We start from the raw sequence: 22,346 nt of genomic DNA, 5'->3' as shown, positions 1-22,346 counted from the left end.
CCTCGGCAGGGTGGACAACAAATGGCTGGTCGTAAGGGTAGGGTAACGTTAACGGAGGCCAGGTTGCTGCAGTTTGGCCGTTCCTAAGTCGTGCACGGAAGCTCGAACGGATGCTGGAAGAACGTTTTTCCTGTGGAAAGGTTTGATCCTCGAGCGGACAGTTTATAAGCTTGTAACAATCGGCACCGGGGGATTCGAAGTTTTCCTGTTTCGCTGGTAATAGCCGGCCCAGCGATACCTTGAAACATTTCCTCGACCGAGGGTTATCGCCTCCGAAGACTTTCTTTATTTTCTTCGCCCGTATGCACGGGATATCGCGCCACGTTCCTACAACTTTTGAGATATCCAGTCGAGAATCTATCGCGGACACCTTGCACGTTCGCGCCACCTTTCTTTCGCGATCGTTTCGGAGAGGAACGTTAAGAGAAAGAAGATCGATCGGAGTTATTTCGGTTCGCGACTGCTGGATCTTGTTACCAACAATTAGAAATTGAATCGAATGTTCTTTAAAATTAGAAACCAGCTGGAAGTTTAAGAGAGCAAAGGTTAACGTGTAGGTTTGTTCGAAAAAATTCTAAGTAACGCATCGTAAAAACTATTTGCATTTCTTCGGGAAATATTTTTTATCTTTGAAATACATAAATATTGAAATATTTTTTTATCGCGTCCTCGTTGAATTTAAATACGTATATAATACTTCCTCGATCGTACAACGTCGTCGTTAATAAATTAGCCTTTCGACGTGTGTTACGCAACGGTAACGATTTTAACCTTAAAAAACAATGCTTCTTAACGATCAACGTAAAAACGTTTCAGTTACTTAAATATTTCAAAATTAGTCTTATTGCTTATTCAAATAAATGAGTTCAAACGAACAACAATAAGTCGAATAATAAAACAAAATACATAAATCGTCGAGTTACGATAGCGAAAATTAATCGTTACGCTTTGACATCTTGAACTGCGTAACATAAGTGATAGGGAAGTCCAGGCAAATTAGTATATGTATGTTTATTTAATGTGATATTTGTCACTGTCGCCATCGTAATAAACCGTCGTAGTCAAAATTTTCGCGAACGAAATTAGACGAGTCTAACTTCTTTTTTACGACTGAAAAAATGTGTACGTGTACATTTATCCGATTTCGTGCATTGGACCCCGATTTAAGGGAATATTATCGGCCGGAAAAGCGTCTGCAGCGAATGAATATACGACTTTACGTAAGTTAGGTTCCCCCGTCATTTAGCGAGTACGCGTGGCATATTTCATTTTTACATCGCGATGATGTCATTCGATTTTCAGAACTGGTATCTCGCTCGGGCTTTTCTTTATCGTTCTTGTTGCTCGAATCTGTCGTCCGTAAATCATTTTATTTGCGTTGAGCTCAGTTTCGAACCCTTTCGAGACTCGAGTGTGCACAGGGTAAATATTTAACGACAAGTTTGCGAGGAAAACGAAAGGCAAAGAATTTATAGTGTTTACAGCTTGGCTAGTGTATTAACACGTTGACTGGCACACTCGAAATAACCGTATGTAGTACGACGCGGTAATACCAGTCTCTTCTTCGCTCTATCGTTTCGATTTGCTATTCCGAATTACCGTACCGGTGCAATCTTACACTCACCGACATCCACAATTTTATTTCCCTGTTCGTCCTTTAATTTTTTCATGGTAATTTAACGCATGCAGCGAACAGAGGCAAACTGTTGAAACCGAATCCGAACGATTCATTCTAAACGAAGTACTCGCTCGATACTAGCGCATAGATAACCGTAGGGATCGAGAGACAAGTCACCTCGATTCCGGTTTTCAACCGTTTCTCTCGAAACAGGGATCCGCAGAGAAACGGATTTTCGCAGGATAGATTTAAATCCAGGACATCGCGAGTCGGGACGACACGTGGTTATATCTCGCGTGTCCGATAAAAGACGAAACGTGGCCATTGATTAGGACGACGCTTGGTCCCGTGTGTTCGACCCGTTTCGCTCGCCACCCTGGCAAGCAGTAAATTCTCCATCGGAATTGAATTTCTTTTTCGTTTTCGCCAGAGGTCACAGTTTCATTTGATCGAGAGACATTTTCTTTGGTAAACAGATAATCTGTTTTCTACCTTTCTTCCGTTCAAATATAAACGAAGGAAGTTTGGCAAAGAAAAGGTGAACGCGAAAGGACGAAGACTGTTATATTTGCCAAGGACAGGATCAGAAAAGAAGCGACCGCTAAACCAGTATTCGACATTTCAAGAATTTTCGATTAGCCATTGTTTTCAGGCATCGGATACACGGGCCGACGTTCGTATCGTCTTGAAAAGGTTAATAACATCGAGGACGGTGCTTTCCTGCGAGAAAATTGATTTTACATCAGTGTCAACTATTCTTCGCCTTGACACAGAAGCGGAATCGCGATCTTGAAATTGAAATTGAAACGGTCGATAGTAGGAGGACGAAGAATCGAGTCGGACCAACGAGAACATCGGCGTGGTAGAACAGTGAAAAGGCTTCGTTCGCGGAATAGCTCGCTATCGGTGTCTCGCAGATCGGAACATTCGTCTTTAGTCCTTGTCGGACGTTTCTATTTCCTCGGATACTGCGACGCCAAAAATACCCTCGTTCGCATTTGTTTCTTAGCAATAAGTTCGTTTTGCTATCTATCACTTGTGCGGAAATGTTAAAAAAAAAACATCTTTCCCATGAATTCTCGAACGATTATCGTTATTTATTACGCGCCACGAGTGAAAGTAAGTAATATCGAGGAAAAAAAAGCCGAAATCTCGTCACTAAACTCGCTAAGATCGCTCGTATGCCGAGCACGTTCCTCATCTTTTACGAACTAGAGGCGAGCTTCTTAGGTCCAGAGTGTTCGGATTCATAAAAATTTATGAGAAAAATGAATTGCTCGACAATCCCATTCCGGTATTCTCTAACGGATATTTATAAGGATCTGTTCCGGCTTGCCTTGATAATGATCTTCCTTATCACAGCTTTTCCCGGCAATAAATATATCGTCGAGAGAGGCGTTTAAATCCGTTTGTAATAAGGTAAAAGTGAAAATAAATTTCCTTCGTGTCTCGATTAGTTCTTGAATCCAGCTTAATGTTACGATAATACTCGGAGAAGTTGCTTCAACTCGCCTCGCGTAAACCAATCAAACAATAAATTTAAACGTCGAACAAACGAGAAGGTGCGTTTTTTCTCGTTCGTGGAGACGTTTCGAGAACTACAAACCGCTGTGGAATCGTTTCGAAATCGATCGAACGATCAACGAACGATGGAAAGAAGAATCGAGGGGAACCGATTGGCCCATCATCGTCGTCGATTGACGTTTCTTCGTGGAATTGTTCCGTGGTTTTCGCCATTTGCCGGAAGAACGTATTTCTCGCTCGTCCATTCTAGATACTTCCTCTTCCTTGAAAATTCCGGACGGTCTTAAAAACGATTCGATAAATCTTGCCGAGTTATACGTATTCTCGATTGTACTTTTTACGATCTCTGCGTAAAACGAATCTCCCGAGTTCTACTCTCTCTGCACTCGACAAACTTTCAATACAATTGTTCGAAAACCAAGCGATTCATAGTTTAAAAGAATTTAGTGCGTCGATTTTTTATTATTAAAAAGAAAACGGAAATTTGCGAACAAAAGGTTAATCGTTAAAGGGATCGGTAACGAAGAGGTGTCGGTGTCGCGCGATATTTCCCAAGCCGTTCATCGAGTCCCTTTTTTTCACCGTTGTTACCACGTACATAATTCGCGGCGACGTCGAAATAGTCCATTCGACGGTTTTTACAGCTCCCGGACTAGTTACAGAGAAGACGAGATGCCTGGCCAGGCAGAATTTATGTCATACCGCTCGGCACATCGTCGTGCTCCACGTTCGTGAGATATTTATGCGGCTAAGCGAGAAGTTTTAACGTTTCACTGCCGAAAAAGCTGTTCTCGTGCTTCTTGATAGACACGAATTTATTCTGGACGAGCGTGTGTCGCGTTTAGCGTTAAATACACTCGCTAAAGGACGTGAAACCTGCTCGAAATCGTGTTATGTCGGAAACAAGATTTTACTGCTTATTTTTACACCTCACGAAGACGAACCGTTTATGTACAGATTTCTAATACAGATTCTATTTCGTTTTTTGTCGTACTGTGTTTTAGAAATTGGTAGTTTTTAATCACGGACGAGTTATTTTGCATCCGCTAGACGTAATTAATCAATGAGGTATCTCCGTAAATACAAATACCTTCGAGCGTTCGATCTAACGTTTAGCACGATGCAGCTACATTGGTGTTCTGGTATGCTCGACTGAGGAACGCTCGTTAACGCGTGCTACGCTTCGCTTTTCAGCGTGTTCTTAGCAAAAGTTAACAAAAACATCCTTTTCGAGGTCCTCCTGGAATCCGTGTTGGGACGCGAACAAGAATTTCGACCTCTGTTTTGCGTGGTTGGATCTCGCGGTTCTTACCGGTTGGCTAACGTATTTTCAACTAATAGCGATTAAAACCTTTTGCTTTTTTCTTTGTACGTCGATGAAAACTGTTTTCGGGACATCAAATTTTATGAGCGCAATTCTTTAAATTTTGTAACAAATTTATCGTCTGCATGTTCTAAATAATCGAAACTCGAAGAAAAAGGGAGATATATTTGAACAGGGACGAGTTAGAATTTACGAAGTTACTTGCTGCTTTCTTTATCCGGATAAAAGAAAGTGGTCTATAGCGGTATAGCTTATAGCGGCGTCCAAGGTAGCGAACGAGTAACCTCCGTAGTTCATAAATTTTCTTCCTTTTTAGACGAAAGAGTTCATTGATCTAGTGCAGCTCGGTAAAGGCCAATTTTATTGTAGGAGCGAGTGATATATTGACTTCTGATATCAAAGAATCGAACGTTCGCAGGACACGATTGGCTTTTGGGAGCTTCGCAGACGGCCAGACATAAATATCCAAAATTTTCGGCGCGCAAGACTCTCGTAAATCTACCATTTACTTCGACGTCCGATGAAATTCACGTTTCATTACCTATCTCTTACTTCAGTTTTCGTTTCTTCGATTTTTTTCCTCGATGGAAAATTAATTTATCGACGTCGAGAATTTGTTGGAACTAACTTTAAAGACAGAAGAAGAAAGAGTAGGCAAAAGAGAAGCGTCGTTTCGAGGGAAAACTGTGCTATCGCGTTTCGCGAAATTATTCGTGTCATTCGTGATCGGTAAAGCGATAATGTTTGCATTCAACTATTTCAGTGCTCGGTATTCGGTAATAGAAATTTTAAGCGATAGTAACATTGTAGAGTATCGACGCTAGTACTTGAATGACCCTTTTCATCGTAACAGCTGTTCGAATTTCAAGCAATTCTCTTTGGCATTCTTTCTGGTCGGCTTTTACGGTCACCTGATCGCGATCTCATCAAAATTGGGTCATACGATACCATTTTTGTGTCACCGTTGTACATCGTTCCTCGACGCTTTCCGTCGGCCGAAAATATTAAAGGCCCGTAGTGCTCGCAGAGAGGAGCAAAAACGTTTGCCTTTCAAAACTTTTATTTGCCAAACGAAGCAAGTAATCGCATAACGGTAGCAATCAATATTGGAGAGCCACTAATCGTTTGAAATTCTTTCGTTTCAGGCGTCCAATTTCGAGATGGTTAATATTTTTAAACTTTTGACACTGCATAGCACATCTGACAGCACGTCACTGACACGACAATGAAAGTGGTGCAGCGGGTGACGTGGGTAAAAGTGCGGTCTAGAAATGTGCAGCTGCTTCGCGAGAATACGAAAATGCGAGAATACGAGAAAACGAGATGGACCGTGAAACCACGAGATCGTATAAAATCCTGCGGGAAAGAAATAACGGTCCTGTTCCTTTTTTTTCCACGAAAATTATTCTCGCGATGAAGCTGTTGATTTATTGGAACATAAATTACGTTAATGCACATTTTTTAGTTTCACCAGGAAAATTTAAGTAAATGAGGGAGTTTGGTTGCCAACGACGAGTCGCGAGAATGAAAAGTTGTGGAAAAATTTATTAAAAATGATACCGGTTGTCTTCAACAAGTGCTTCGGGTACAATAATCTTTCTAAATATTGAAATATTCTTATATCTAACTTTGATTGATTTCGGTCGAGATACGAAGAAATCGAAGAAAAGAGGAGATATTAATATCCTATGGAAATTAAGCGAAAGAATAAAAATGAATAAAATTCGCATTTGACGGATGGAAAATATTAAAGAGCGATTAAGTGGATGCCAGTCTAACTCGATTACATTTTCCATCCGTCGATGAAGAATTTCTCGCTAATAGGTATCCACGAAACAGCCCGTCGCATCGGTACGTTAAATATGGTAATGAGTTTCGACGCATAGGTTACCAATAGTCATCAATTATTCTGAATAATGGCATGCAAATAGAACGACGCGTAGGCAATTAATGTCACTATTTGCACAGGCTTATCCTCGGTGCATAGAACACGCTCGTATAGGACCTCTCCTGTACGTATATTTGTCGATAGTTGCTAGGTATAAGCAGGTGGCGAACGTATGATACCTATCGTCTGTTTATAATATACTCGATATCATTTTGTTACACATACCGCGTATTATTCTAGACATTTATGGTTTAACCGAGTTTCAACGTTCGATCGACAATGTTGCGTTTCATGTACCTAACTATTCGTACATACTTGTATTCTTCCGTACCAAGATTGCCGATATTTCGATAACGTTATAAATACCCGTTTTTACGACTACACGAAATGAAGATGATACTGACATTCACTGACATTTGCATTTAGTCATTTTAACGTTGTTATAGATAGCTGAACTAATTATATCAACGAGTGATGATCGACTTAATTATACCTAATATACATACGCGAAATATTAAACTATCTGTAATTAACGTTAGACATGGTTAAGGCTCAAAAATGTCTACTAATAACAAGTATTTATCTCCGATAATATTACTTAGCGTAGTGAGACGCGTTCGTCTTACGGCAGCTTTGTGCTTCAAAATGTGTCGGAAAACAATCCGTTTCGAATCATCCGAATGTTCGGATAATGTCCATTCTTGCAATTATTTCGTGTTGAAATAATAGAGAGGAGCTCACAAATGGAACAGAACACTAAATTTAACAATTATATTCTATCGTTTAGGAAAGAGACGGTACGATCGAAACGGCGTCCAACAATAGTTTTGCCGAGTAAAGGTAAGCGATTGAAGTTTCGTTTAGGCGAACGAATTTCTATATTATAATATTTTAAAACGAAGTATCTCTGTTTCTGTTTCGTTTAATGTTTCTTTGCAATGGTAAGCTCGCAGTATTCGATTCCGCATTACGAGTCGACTAGTGGCTATCAAAACGTCAACCTTAAGCTCTGCATCAAACTACTTTTTCTCTACTCGGAACTTTCGAAGATTTCCTCGAAAACTTTAATTACCTCTCGAAACCTTCCACCGTCAACGAACGTATCTATCGCATTCGGTTATCGGATCGAACGTTTATCTTTTTTTAACGATACGTAGCTTTTAAAAAATTTTCAAAATATTGCTAGAAAATTTACGCTCGAAACGAGAAGTTGTCGAAGCGAGAAACATGGATTTAGAGTTCTAACGTTTACTCCGTGAAAAGATACTGACTAGTTGTGTCAAGTACCAACTCGCGACACAGTTATCGATCCACTGATACAGTTAACCAGATATTTTAAACGAGTACCATCTCATCGTCCTTAAAAGTTACCCGACTTCCTGTTAAGGAACTTCCCAGGAAGCTGCAACACGCGTGTAGACCGATGCACGCGCGTAGATTCGTGGCGTATAAAATAGGTAAGCTAATCAAAAGTTTTCGCGGTGCATGAACGATAGGAATCCGGCGAGGACACGTAAGAACTCGCAGCCCATTGTCAGTCCATTCGCTTTCCGGATCTCATTTGTTCGAGGCTGGAAAAACTCTTTCAATTTCGATCGTGAATTACGGCCGGCCGCATTGGTTACGTGCTCGCGATTCCGTAACCCCGGAATCAACGGAGAATGTAACTAAAGAACCGGTCGAACTCGAAACTTTACCTCTTCCTTAGCCACCAGTGAAATCGAATTATACGGGTAATCGGAAACTTCAAACTACATTCTGTTTGTTGACGCTGAAACGACCGCCGCTGCATGCTTTACGTATTTAGGAACTTTACGCTAGATTAGCCAATAGAGACGAAACATTTATTCGGAAGTATTTGAAATCGATACAAAACAGCTATTTACATTTTTCATTTGCCTCGCTGTCCAATGTTTTCGGTATTTAACAACGTTTTATTAAATTGCCCCATTATATGGATAAAACAATTATTCGCAAGCACGTACACTCGAGATGGAACAATCGTTTACGAGGCTCGATTTATTGGCAAATATAAATTGAATTCATCCGCGTTGAAATATTTAAACAAAAAATATTCGTCGGAGCAATCTGATCTCGACGTCGACGTTGCACGAGCAGATGTATTCGAAAAACAAATAAAAGTTACGTCGCTAGGAGAGTAACGCAGTTCGCGACGTTACATGAACACGTAGGTGTCGGCGCGGTCTTTCTACGAGGATGCTTCACGTGTTTCTCGAGTGTTTCCATAGTTGCGTGTATCCCTTAATTGGAGACGCATGCCGACGCAAAAATAATTGAAAGAGTCATTTGTTAGGGATATTTCAACGACGTTCCCTTTTGCAACGTCGCGGAAGTACTTTCGTCTTTCGGACTTTAAGTACATACGTGTCGATTCGACTACTGCTTGACATATTTTATATCAATTGCACTGTATTATTAGTAAAGCAAGTTTTATAGTCGCAGATTTTGTATTCTTGAATAAGCGATGAGAGAAACACGTAGTTATTTTTAACGACGACACGACAAACTCGAAAGATTTTTGTTCGAATAGTTAAATAAATTACGCGTATCGTGGAAGTTACACAATTTTCGGACGATACGCTTGACAACGCAACGACTTTTTTCAATGCTTAATTAACATTCGTTTAGAAGTTTGTTGCTTATCGCAGGGTTTAATGCTTCGTTAGCGTAACTAAATGAGTCTGCTATTCAGCCGTTTCACGGTTGCACTTTTGTCAGTGATAAATGATACGGTGACCGAATGGACGCAACAGTAGATACTGTCAATTAAAAGTCAGACGCGGTCCCGTGCTCTTCGTTCGACTTCCAGCAGATCGTTTTCTGTTTCCCGTTTCGTTTAATCACTCATGATCTCATTATAGCGAATCAATTAAAAGAATTTTAATCGCGTTTCAGAAACCGGAGTACGGTTAAAATTTATTCTTCGTAACTGGTGCAAAGCAAAGTTCTTCAAGACGGTTTAACGACTCGTGTGCTCGAGTGCTCTTTACTTGTTTCATTTCTGTTTTATTTGCATTCGAGGGAAGACACTCGTATCAGACGTGGAAGTAAAAATTTAACGTCCCTCGAACGAGTGTTTCTAACGTCGAACGAATGTTTTTCATTTAAATACAGTTTTTCTAGATTTTATCGCGGAACGTTCTTTCGAGAGCAAAGTACCATCGTGGTAGTGACTCCGTAATTTTTCGATAAGGTTTAGACGAACGAATGGTCACCGTTAAAGGGGCGCCCGCATTTCGCACCTGCAAAGAATCGTTCTGCCATAAAACATTCGTCGACGTTACAAGCGCGAATTGAAGCAAAAAGCTTCCGGAGCTTCGTGCGTCACTTTTTTGTCGCTTCTTCGCTAACTCCGCGTATTCGTTTTCCTTTACTTTTTCGATCTTTTTGAGGGAACGCAAAAAGAGAGGAATGTTTGTTTAAGTGCAAAGTTACGTTTAAAACGAACGTTACGTTCACGGTAGAAAATTTAGTTTTATAAAATCATTACGCTTCATAGTTTTTAACGCTTGCGTCGACTGCCACGGCTAAAATGAACGTCCGTCGAGTTCAAGATCGTAGCAGCGTACTCGAAAAAAGTTAGCATCGCAGTTGCAGCGATTCGATCGTCGTCGAAAGTTTAACGCGATAGAGGCAGTAGATCGTTAAAGAAGGCCGAATAGTAGAAGACATAACGAAGGAAGAATAAGCGAAAGACACACAATCTCGGTAATGGGAAGACCGCAAAAAATGGCGTGAATAGGGGATTCAAGCGAAACGACGCGACGGCAAGCTCGACTGCCAGAGGCTTTTGCGACTCTATAATTAAAAAGTAGAAACGTAGACGGAAATTGTTGACGCTGAAGTTCCGGACGTCGTCTCTTTTTGTCCACCGTTATCCTGCTTATCCCCTATCCTTTACCTTTCTTTTTTTTATCTTCTCCGTTTCATCGACTCTTCCTCCCAAATCTCGCTTTTTCTCTTTTTCTCGGTTACACGGTTCAATTCTGTGACAACACGAACGCGTGCCTTATCGCTAACAATGTCAAACGAAAAAAAACTGAGAAAATATAAGATAAGCTCAATTAAAACATTTCGAAATAAAAGGGTACCTGTTGACGCAACTCTCGGTAGATCAAGTGCTAATGGTACCTTCTACCGATCCTATCTATCGATACGCCAAAAGTTTGAAAACCAATAAAACGAATGAAATCGCGATGTATCGTTATCGGAAATCGTGATTACGATTGTGATGCTTTCGTTTTATTTGAAAGCTGCGTCGAAGGATCAGTCAGCCAGAGTGTCGTTTGCGGGAAAACGTAGAAGCAGGGAAGTTCTTTTTTAATTTATTTCGATGTTGCACGTTTGCCGTTTCGCGCAGGTACACAGAAGCGTCAATTGTACAGACATCGAAGGAGAATCGTGAAAGCTCGAAAGGCAGCGTGTGGGGGGCTAGGTCGCAAACGATGGCGGTCTGAAGGAAACCGCATCATTTCCGATGTACCGTAACGTCAAAGGCGTTCTGTCGTTTCCGTGGTTCGGTTAAAGGAGAAAACCAGCTGCTCGTATTATGTCGAGGTAATTCGATGCGGACGGTAAAAGAAGGCTGCCTTTCGAGTCGACGACAGATCGACTCTTTGGTTCTTCAAACGAATCGATCCAAAAGCATTGCCAGAACTGTCGCGACGAACACGGCACAATGAATGAAGCAGAAGTTGCGATTTTCAGCTTCAAGTACTTTGCTTCAGTCATGTTCTTACGCGTAAGTATCAGTTTTGAAATATCATTTCACGCTGCTTTACTTTCTTCTCTACTTCGAGTCCTCGTGAAAGATGGGGATTTTCATTAGAATTACGCATCTACTTTGTGAATTTTATTCCTCGAGAACTTCGAGAAACCGATTAAACGGAAACGAGACGTATAAAGTTTTTTGCGCAGAAAAATTCCGTTGAAATACACGACACACTTGAAATTGACTCTTCGAATATACACGGTTGTAGCGAAAATTAAAAAATCACAGGTGCCGTATCGCGAATCAGAAATATTTTTCTATTTCTCGCGAAAAAGTCGATAGTCGATTCTTTACACTTGCTACAAATAGCGAGTATGAAATGAAGTATGGAAATCGTGTACTTTCCATTTATACGAAGTACGATGAAAATCAGAAACAATGTTTCTTTTCGATTTTGCTTTAGCTGTTCAAACAAAATTTCAAATTCGTATCAACGCATTACATTTCCATGAAATTTTCATTCGAGCTTTCCTTTCTTCCCGCGTATTTCTGGCTAGAATGCCGAGAAAAGCAGACTGTTTGATAAGTATAATTGGTCTGTCCGCCCGAAAGAACTCGTTAGTCTTTCTTCACATTTTTCCGAGGTTTCGTTTCTCGACAATTGTAATATGACTTCTGTTTGAAGAAGTACCATACGATCATTATTTAATGTAAAATATACTCGAATATTCGTTTTACCGTTAATTGAAGTAAAAGCATTCTTTTGTTACGTCATTTCAAATACGGAATGAATCGTGTTCCTGTTAAAAGTGAATTATTTTCTTGTACAACGAACAGAGGAGCGGTAACGGCAAAAATTGTGATGCTTGAACCGACCCAGTTTGTTTCTGTTCGACGCAAAATTCCCCCGAGATCCGAGCTTTCGATGCGTTACATTTTAAAAAGCGGAGAGGCAGGTCCACTGAAAATTAGATTCCAAGATTCCGAGTCTTTCGATCGTCGACGACCTTTGCCTTATTATACGAGCCACTCTTTCCAATTATTCCAACTGTTTTTTATTTCGGTTTCAAATACAAAAAAGACGATGGCTCTCTCGTCCCGAACATTACGAATCAAATTAAGTGAAAGGAGAAAAAAGGCGAAGAGAATACAAATACGATCGCCATCTGCAAAAGATTGCGGGCCATCGAGGAAACATATGAACACGGTGCTTTTCTAACGGCTCGATACGATATCGATCCCCAGAGGGTTTCGAGTTCGCAGAACCGAAGCTGAATCCGCGGTGTCGACGGAACAAGAAAGCCGCACACCTACAAACAGAACGGGGCTTTGGATGTCAGAACTGTCTAACAATTTCTTTGGAAATTACAACTTTAATTTCATACATATATTTTCTTCCATTCCAAATTTTCAAAGAAACGGTTATCATAAATTTCAAATTTTCGATCGGAAGAAAAGTTATTAGAAAAATTTCCTCAAATATGGCGTTATTGATCCTTCGCCGAGCTTACGCTTCTCGAAAATCATTACTATCTCGAAAGTTTCTGATAAAACGAAAAATTCGACTACGATCTTCTCCGCAACTTCTCAAGAATTTATTTGAAAACTTTATTAAATAATTAAGAAAGTACGGAAGTCACGACCTCAATTATTAACCTAATATCTAACTCTTTTTAATTTATGAAATCTTCAGGTACGTCTTGCGAGACGTCTTCGGAAGCTAGTGAAGCGAAACTTAACGCGACAGCGTCCCTTCGTCTCGGTAACAAAGAACACCTTCAGACACCAAAGGTGCGAAGAATTCTAAAACCCTTTAGTATTTTCTCGTCTGTCTCTCCATTCGTAGTAGACAAGTAGCGATCTATAGTTAAATGGATTTCGAGCGTTTTCTCGTCGAGCTCTCTTCGAAACCCTGTCCGCGACGAGTATTCCTTCTATTCGAGACAACAAAAAGCAGACGTACTTTAGGAATCGTCTCTGAAAATCGTCACTCGCTTTCCTTCTATATAAGGCGTTAAAAGAAGGAACTTTACAACTCACAACCGACGATGTAATGCAACGAGCAAAGATTTGCGAAAACAATCCACAGTGCAACATTAACGTCGTGTCGATAGTTCGAAAAGAAAGCAATAAACAAATATACTAATCGTAAGTCTTGAATCCCATTTTCCATCAACACCCTCTGTATGTTGGGGTGGTAGTGTACGAGAAGATATAACCGTCTCGTTTTTCATGGTCTTCAAAGGGGCAAGTTAGACGAAATACTTTAATAGAGAAACGCGACGCTACTCCGGACGACGCGACGAGGAAAAGGAGGACTTGCTGCTTTATGCCGATTATTACGAGGAAGCTATTAGACTGCTAACGCCGGAGGGAGTGCAGGCACTTTGGGGGGTCCATACTGGCTATTATCTGCGTGTCAGTAACGCCAAGTGGAAAATCAAATTTGCTAGCAAGAATTCAGCCGCTCCGCGTGTACGTGCTGCGCTAGGTTCGTTCAAAAGCCTCGCATTGCTCGTTGTTGTCGTTTCGACCGTTTCAACTTCGCTTTTCAATGTTTTCGCGCGAGAATATTCTATGGAAACTTTTCGAATAAATGCTTGTACATATATTTTATTACACTTAAGGTGTTGTACGATAATATTTTGCAGACAAGTTCAACAACGTAGGAGTTCAGTTGGCAACAGAAATAAACACTCTGTTAGGATATCGATGTGCAATCGCTTGCTGCATGTGTACAAGTCGTAAATACGAATAGATAATTTCTTATTGCTACACACCGTTATTTCTCGTACGAGCTTTACAAATAAACCCATATCTTTCGTTCGTGTAGCTGGATCGAAACGATTCTACGAATTTTTTTTTGTTACCGATATCGAAATATTTCAAATTAACTCACAATTGTACTATACGTCTATATATTTCGCCGAGTCACGCTTTTTATTTAATTTTCAACTATCGAATGATAGATCGAAATCGCAAAAAAACGTTAGTTACAAGTATGATATTTGTTGCATTCATCGCGCGTTTACAATCGTGCAACCGAATATCCCGAATGATTCGAGGGATGAAGATTAGTCAGCGGAGCGTGCATTGTTCGACCTTATCCGAGGAAGTCGAGCGTTCTAACGTAAATGGCCGATGTCAAAGTTTCCATCGATAGATTGGTATTTATAGCTGACCTGTATTTCATTTAACCGAAACTATCGGCCGCTTTGTTGGCAGAGTGACGGCTTAATGAAGCTTCCTCCGGGTAGCTTTGTTTCAACCGGAAGGCGGTAGCATGTAAGGGGTGCCGAGAGACATGACAAGCGAACGATGTCCGAGATAATCTCGTGATTGCCTTCGGGCCTCCAATTACACCCTCGACACGAACCGTATGGGGATCTCAAGATTACCTCTTTTGCGAGTTTATAATTCGTTTCGGATCCATCAGCCCTTCTGGCTGTTAATCGTTCAACCGCAACCCACTATCCTTCGTAATACGCTTATAGCTACGTATCTCTATACCGGAATGTCCGCAAAAATAGCGATTCTAACTAACTCTATCTATTACTCTGTAATATCGATTCGTTCTTTCCAAATTTCCGCGTCACGATCAAACGTATTCTCTGGTACAAACAAGTCTCGTAGCGAAGTACCTTCGATAAAAAGTTTAATAAACATCGGAACGATAGAAGGAAAATGAAGTCGAGCCCGCAAATGCTAAACGTTGAATGGTTTGGATATAGAAATTGCAGCCATATTCTTATTGCTGATAGGCTGTGTAAACGCGCTACTAATTAGCCCTTTGACGTCGTTGATGGCAATTACGGCTGCAATTACGGTTGGTTACCGAATTTCCAGAAACTGACACTGACGACCAGTCCCCTTTCGCGATTCAACATTTATCAATATTTTCTCTTCAATCTGTCTTATTTCCGAGTTATTATTTAAATCAACGTTTCCGGTCTGGCCGAAAACAATCAGGAAATTCGTCTGCAAAAGTTGATCGTGAAAGTGCTAAACATAAATGAGAAGGGAGGCTCTAAATCGTAATAGCTGGCGAGTAGCAGATACAAGAAAGAGCCAGAGTGGAAAGTAATTTCTAAACTGGGACGAGTTCACGGACGAGATTCGTTCGTTTGTTTATTCGTTGTTGTAAAAGCATCGAGATCGAACTCTAACGTTAGTTGCAAAGTTCGTAGCTTGCGTAGGTTTCTCTTTTCTTGTCTTGATTATTTATGAAGCCGGAAATAGGTTCTTCGGAGAAGAAACGTTCGAACGTCAGGTCAGTTGGAAGGTTAATAATTTGCAGGCCAAAGATGCTTTAGAAAAGTTACCATCTTTCTGATTTGTTGGGAACTTCACCGTTTGAAAATTATTTCTGACGGCAGTCGAGAAGTTAACTTTTTCAAAAAAATAATTTCTGGATATTCGGTTCTGCGATATTTTATCGCGGTATGTTATCGTCGGATAACGGGAATAATTAAAGGGACATCTAGGTACCGTTCGTGTACGGAATAACGCGTGGTCGAGAAAAATAGGATGAGGAGCACTTCGCAAAGAAGAGGCGTAAGTATACTATTTTTCGGACCAAGTTCTTCAAATGCACGGGGCCACGATAGGAAAACTGCTGTTCCTGGACAAGTGAGGCGTGAAATTGAGGATTTCTACTTTGCTGTAACAGCAGAAAACACTCGTATGCTCTTCCTGTTCCGTGGTTCGTCTTTCTCGTCAAAGCTCGCTGACAATCTTTTATCAAAAGTTGCACTTTGGATTACGGTCAATATTCACGTACAAATTCCCTATAAAATCATTCTATACAAATCTGTCGAATAAAAAAAAAATAAGAAGAGTAGCGAGTTTCTTCCTTCGTACTCTTTTTTAATCAAGGAAAAAGAGAAAATGTCTGGTATACAGTGTTAAGCATCGTTATTTTATTGAAAAGTTAGAACAGCAAACTCGCAGGAAGATGGCATAGCTAGACGCAACTATGCGAGCAAACTTCCCAGGTACAATGTCCAGCTAACTATGCTTAGAATGATGTGAACTGCGCAATGTTTGCTCCAATATACCGACAGCAGGAACTGCGAACTGCAAATCGTCGCTGACGAAATCAGATTAGAAGGCGAGTTTACTCGACTGTCCGACTTTACTCGAGTTATACGTCGACGACGACGAGTGCGACGCTCTGATTACTTTGAAACTTTCTACGAATTTCTATATTCGTAACGTTATTTGCTCGATGAAATTGCGATTTCATGCGGTTGAATGGGCTCTAAAAGTGTTCCCGTAGGTTCGTTCCGCGCGAAAACGCGAAAAGCTGCCAAGATTTCGAACGCGCGAACGGCCTTGAGCGGCCTTGATGGGGCCGGGTTCAGACGCTCTTCGATTTCAACTGTTTTGCAGCGCTTTATTACATGTTTATCACGTATCGTTCGCGAAAGCTCCGAGTTATGGTCCCGCGACTAAATTCGATTAACCGCAACTTTATACCGCAAACTTTTAAGACGGTCATAAGCAAGTGGCGCAGGCTGAAGAAATTTATGAAGGTAACGAGTTACGAGGCTATAAATGTCCGAGTTAGATTAAAACTATAGCTCAAAAATTGTATACAACAATGCTGAAGGGGTGTTCTTGAGCACTGGATTAAATGCAATAAACTTCTTATCTGTATAACCGTTGTACGTCGTCAAGTACTTACTACATTGTATAATTTTACTACATCTTTCTACAAGTTTTCGAGGTTTATTGAAAAGCAAGCATTTTAACACGAATTACTCTTTCGATCACCCGCACAACGTTAACTTTGCGTAACTATCGGCCGCGAGATAAGCTAGGCGCGAACACGTTCGGATGTGGTTAAAAAATTTGGCGAATTTGATCGATTACAGAGGGTGACAGAAGGCGATCGGGACGACTGGTGTAAAGGGGAGGTTCCCGACGTAAAGTTGTCAAGAGCGAATAAAGAGAGTACCCGTATAAAATAACAACGGCAGTAACGCGTACATTTTTCTCTCCTACGCTAAACTTTGCTTATGGTACTCTCGAGGACGCGACGTATGACATTTCTTCTAATGATGTAAAAGCGTAGTTACGCTCCGTTGTTCCCACGAAAACATTAGTTATTATTATTGCTAGAACTTTAAACGCAAATAAAATATCCTCGAGTCTCATCAGCATTTGTATAAAACGCGAAAGTAACAGCGTGGAAACAGGAATAAACACGAGGAACGCGAGAGAAAAAGGAAGAGCAACGGGGCGTTGGGGTCGTGGTTGACCAGGAGTTTCATGATGCGACGGGTCGAAAATGAGGGGAAAAGAGAAAGGGGTCTGCGTCGATGTGGATTTTGCGACACGAAAGACCACATTCCACAGCATGCTGGCTCTTTGTTTCGTTAATCTCACCGGTGGCCCGTAGATAAAGCCGAGGTCGCTAGTTCTAAACTCGCCCTGTCGTTGCTCAGGGCCGTTATGTCAAACCGTAGCAACAACGAAAAGCAGAGGAGTTATATTGTACTTAGACGTACACGGCGAAGCGAGGCGAGACGAGGCGTACAAGCCTAGGACGTTATTACGCCTTCGGCAACCTATTCAAACTTCTCACCCCTTTCGACGAACGCGACCGTACACCCACGTGCCAATCATTAGTGGTTGTTCCTCCTTTCTTGTCGTCACCTTCGTCTTTACATCTCGTTTTCGCGCGTACTTAACACGTTTGCCGTCACCGCGGAAATGATCATACGCGCTTCCGAAAGTGTATTCCAATCGGAACTATCGAGTCTCTTATATTTTCGCGACGATACAGCGAGAAGGACGCTTCGTTGGAGGATGGAAAAACGATGGCGCTACTATCCGTGTCACGCAAGCCATTACATGGAGGATATATTCGAAGGAAACTGCTGGATCAAGGGGAATGGGTTAAAGCGGCAAGAAAGAATGGAGTATCCAACGTCGATACCCAAAGGGGACTCACGGTCGATAGATCACGCATCTAAGTGCACTAAATGTCTCTTTCTTCCGAACGTTGGTTATTATACGGCAACCTGCGGTTGGTTTTTCGCGTAGAACACATTTGTCAAGACCGAGCCACTGCCAGTACCCATTCTAACCTGTCACGCTTTCAATGCGAACACGCGTTCGTGACGCCGCTTTATGCGTTAATCGCGCTAATTTTTCATTCGGTTCGAAATATATCCTTTTCACCGATAAAATTCAATTTCTTCGTAACGCAACAGCGAAAAATGATTTTCAATGTATTATCACGTTTCGCCTGTTACATCATACCATACCCGAATGGTTGTACAATTATTTGTTCTTTTTCATCGAAATCATATTTTCTCTGTACAATTTATAATTAAAAACATGAAAACTGGCATAAATGATACGCGCACAAATTTGTTGAAAGTATCAAAATACATTGATTGCGAAAGAATAACAAAACGGAATTGTTTTTCATTTTCGCGTAATACCGATAATGTTATAAAAATGCTGCGAGCGACGAGTATTTTTTTTCTTTTTTTTCGTTATCGACATAGGGATTGCTACTTTTTTTTATCAATTCACTCGGAGTCGTGTCACCGACTCCTCCTTTATTTACCGGTGAAATCACTTTTAACAGCGAGTGCGAATAGTCTCGCGTTATTTTATTAAAATTGAAGCATGAAGGTATCGATAACGGTTTGTTGTTTTCCAAAACAACCCGTTGTTTATTTTTTTCACGGACTACTGTATCGATTTTTCCGTTCGGCGCAATAAAATTGGAGAGTAATCGAAAAAGCCTGTTTTCAGAAGAAATAATATTGTTTAAAGAGCAACAAACATATGGCTAGCCTTCGTTGAAACCAAATCGGTCGATTGCAACGTTTACCTTCGCGCGTGTAATAATAAAGAAACTGCTTTCGTATTTAAAGCTTATATTGCACAGATTTTCAACTTTCGTATACATGCAATTGATCTAGAAATTAATCTTAACGTAAAAATCACTTACCCATAGTTCTAACTTCCAGTCGATTTTTGCCGCGATGCTTCGACTTCCGTGCACGAGGAAGACTAAACTCGTTCTTAAATCCTTCGAATAGACGAAAGCGGAAAGGCGATAACGTCACGCGTGATTGACAATCGACGACATACTCGGTAAAAATCTGATCGTACTTTGTGCGCTCGTCTCCCTGATAACACTGTCCGTAGAATATATATTAGCACTCCGTGCATCCGTCTCTTTCTTCGCTGCGTGTGGTGAATTAACGCGAATGTCGTGGGGCGTTGATTCGAAAGGCGGATGCGACCAATTACAATAGCGACATTATTTCATGACTTAATTGTTTCACGTGCAAAACTCGTGAGACCATCGTGTTACGAACAGTTTCAATACACTGCTAATTATATTGATATCGTAAATACAAACGTTATGTTTTGAGAGATTACGTGATCAAGTCCGTATGGAATGCAAATGTCAACGAGCCTTTATTTATCTACGGTACAGTTTGCGATGCAACGTATTATAATTCCAATGTCTCTTCAAAATGAGACCAACATCGCGTTTTGAATGTATGTCAAAGCTAATTTACAATTTGTTAACAGTTTGACGACAATTGATGACAATTTGAACCACGGATTTAAAGAAAACGGATGAAGGCATTTGAGAAACGTTTTAACGCAAGTTTTAAAAGCGGCTTTTCTTCCGGATAATACACGAGAGTAGGACAAGTTGAGCTGAGTTTTTTAAATAGTTTTCTGAAAGACGGTACTAACGAGACTAATGATTACATTCTTGCTTGTTCAGTACAGGATACGACAGACTACCTCGTTCGGGCTTGTTTTTATCGTTTCCCTCATCTACGAGGAGTTTCAGTAAGAAGTAAAGTTATTTGTGTCTGGGATCTGGAAACAGCGACATTAGACATCCTAAGCGAAATGCAAAAGATACAATTATAAGAGTAATTGTCGTCTCGTTTGTTTTCTCGGTTCTCCAAATGGGATCGTTACAAAGTACTGCTTGGGTCCGCGGCGGTAGAAAAGGGAGATTTGAAGGACAAGAGGGAGGGACAAAGAAGCCAAGAGTATGTTTTTCTCACGTAATTAGCCATTTCGAGAAAGAAACTGCTGCGTATAAGAAAAGGAATGATACTGTCGAGAACACAAAAAAGGACGTTTGTACCGAAAACGGGCAAAATAATTAACCTTGCCACCTTCGTTTAACGGCGAAGCTCTTTTCGAGCTTTCAAGACACGTACAACGTTTAACCTCTCGACGCGTTGATTGTTGGCGAAACTCTGATTTAAACGAATATCGTTTCGAAGATTAAGGCGCAAAATCTAATTTCCACCAGACGCGTATAAAAGTTTTTGCTTAATAAAACGTTTAATTAGTTTTAATTTTAAAGCGAAGTTCTTTGAAAGAGTAAAACGAGCGCGTCCGTCGAGAATTACAAGACGCAGCTTTCTGCCGGATAATAATTATTCGTGCTACATTTATCCGGTTTCAATAAAATATGAAGATTGCGCCGGTTAGGGAGGAGGAAACGAATAATTTGAAAGGAGAAATGTAAGGAAGTCGCGGTAGTTAGACACAAGAAAAGTAGGAAAAGTCTTGGTGGCTGAAACGACGGAAGATGGAAAGTTTGCTGGTCGGGTTTGAATTCGTCCATGTTAAACGTAAGTAGAGCAACAGAACGCAAAGTGGAGCAGTTCACGGGGAGGAATAGTTCTCAAAGAAATATCCACGTAATACATGACTTTGCTTTAAATTGCACAAAGGTGCCGTTAGCGATATAACATTTGGCGCGAACACATCTGCTGTTTGGCGCGACGCGTCGTGATCCGTAATACGGTAGGTTTTTCTTTGAAAAATACCTACAAAGAGAGGGTGAGAAAGGTTTTTCTTTGTACAACATTTTTTGGTCGTTTACGCGACAGTGCATTGCGTATTCTGTGTCTCGTGATTACACGCGAAAAATCTTTCCGTGAAAACATGCAAACTACTACGATCTTATCGAAGTATTATTTCTTGTATTTTAATAACTCTTATATTACGACCGAAGATGAATGTCTTAAAACTAAGAACGTCATTGTAAAATATTGAAATATGAGTTGGCACTACAAGGCGTACTATAGAAAGATCAACGAACCAGAAGGAACATTGCAAAATTTATATTGCATAGACTACGAGTTTCGAAGATTTCCTCCGTTTGCGCTATAGGCATTGTATTTGCAAATTGTTGAAATAATTGAGAGAATAGAGAACGAAGAGTAAAGGAACAGAAGCGAGCAGAAGGAAAGTTTGGAAGGAAGCGCGGGGAAACAAGACCGCACTACCATTCGTAGCCTCGTGAACTTAACCGACAAACTTTGCAACTTATTTCTTCCATGAAAATGCATCACGCCAGATCTACGGACACCAGAATACAGGCGTGAAAGTACTGTAGCGTTTTCGAACAAGATTACCGTGTAATAAGATTTACAGAACCTCCGGTATATTTTTTTTAGCCGCGGATAAATCTTCTCGCGGAGAATTATCGGAATTTTCTTGTGTTTCCAACTGTCGTATCTAATTCTTCACCTTGTTATTACTTAGCTTATTTTCGCTAGTTTAATTTTGTCACGTCCATCGAAAACGATAGAGATTGCACGTTTTTGAAACGGATTCATAAAAGTTATCGAAATACGTACGATGTCAAAGAGTGAACACGTTAAATCGGAAAGATAGGTCGATAAATTCATGTTACTCGCACGATGATGTTGCATCTACGGCTGTTTACCATTTACAGCGTAAGTTTTATACGCTACGATAAGTAGTCAACCCGACTAAACTTCCAACCAGGGAAAACTAGTTTAGAGAGTAAACTTCGGTGCAAAGTTTGTAACTCGTTTCTTCTTCGAGGATACATGATTTGGCGAGAGACTTATAGGTTTCCGCTTAAATTGAAATACTTGAATGTTCTCGCGAAACGAATGAATACGAGTACCTTGTTAACCCAATCTTCTTTTTCTGCCGAAAAATCCGGAACATAGAGAAAACATTCGTCGAATCGAAAAGCTTTTCATGGTCGACCTGTATTGTTTGACGACGTATGCTTTTTTTCAAAAGAACTTTTTTACAATGGAGAGATCTTTTTAAATTTTTCTGTCAGCGGTATCCATTTCGTAAGCTTTTTTTTCGCGTATTCATTTCCTGCAATGTACGGTATTAAAAGGGAACAGTACGTAACAATTCTTTTAAAGGGGGAAAAAATTGAATGATTCTAGTCACGTTGTTTGTAAAGCTTTGCGTTACTTTA

The 22,346-nt window shown here is 40.6% G+C and overlaps 1 protein-coding gene across 2 annotated transcripts in view; it reads right to left on the bottom strand.

Annotated features, from left to right (window-relative positions):
* Window positions 1–22,346, bottom strand: part of LOC100877958 (lysosomal acid glucosylceramidase-like) — a 42,454-nt gene that overhangs the window by 15,681 nt on the left and 4,427 nt on the right. The window contains exon 1 of one of the 2 annotated variants that reach the window (XM_076532187.1): window positions 19,059–19,178. The exons of the other annotated variant lie outside the window; for it this stretch is intronic. Coding sequence (XP_076388302.1) covers window positions 19,059–19,062 — 4 coding nt within the window. The 5' untranslated portion in view covers window positions 19,063–19,178. Of the gene's footprint in view, window positions 1–19,058; window positions 19,179–22,346 lie in introns of those variants that run through there. 2 annotated transcript variants of the gene reach the window in all.

Source organism: Megachile rotundata, chromosome 5, assembly GCF_050947335.1.
Source record: "Megachile rotundata isolate GNS110a chromosome 5, iyMegRotu1, whole genome shotgun sequence".
In the NCBI taxonomy this organism is placed as follows: domain Eukaryota; kingdom Metazoa; phylum Arthropoda; class Insecta; order Hymenoptera; family Megachilidae; genus Megachile; species Megachile rotundata.
Note: the sequence above shows the minus strand (reverse complement) of the source record. Positions and strands in the feature narration are given on the sequence as shown.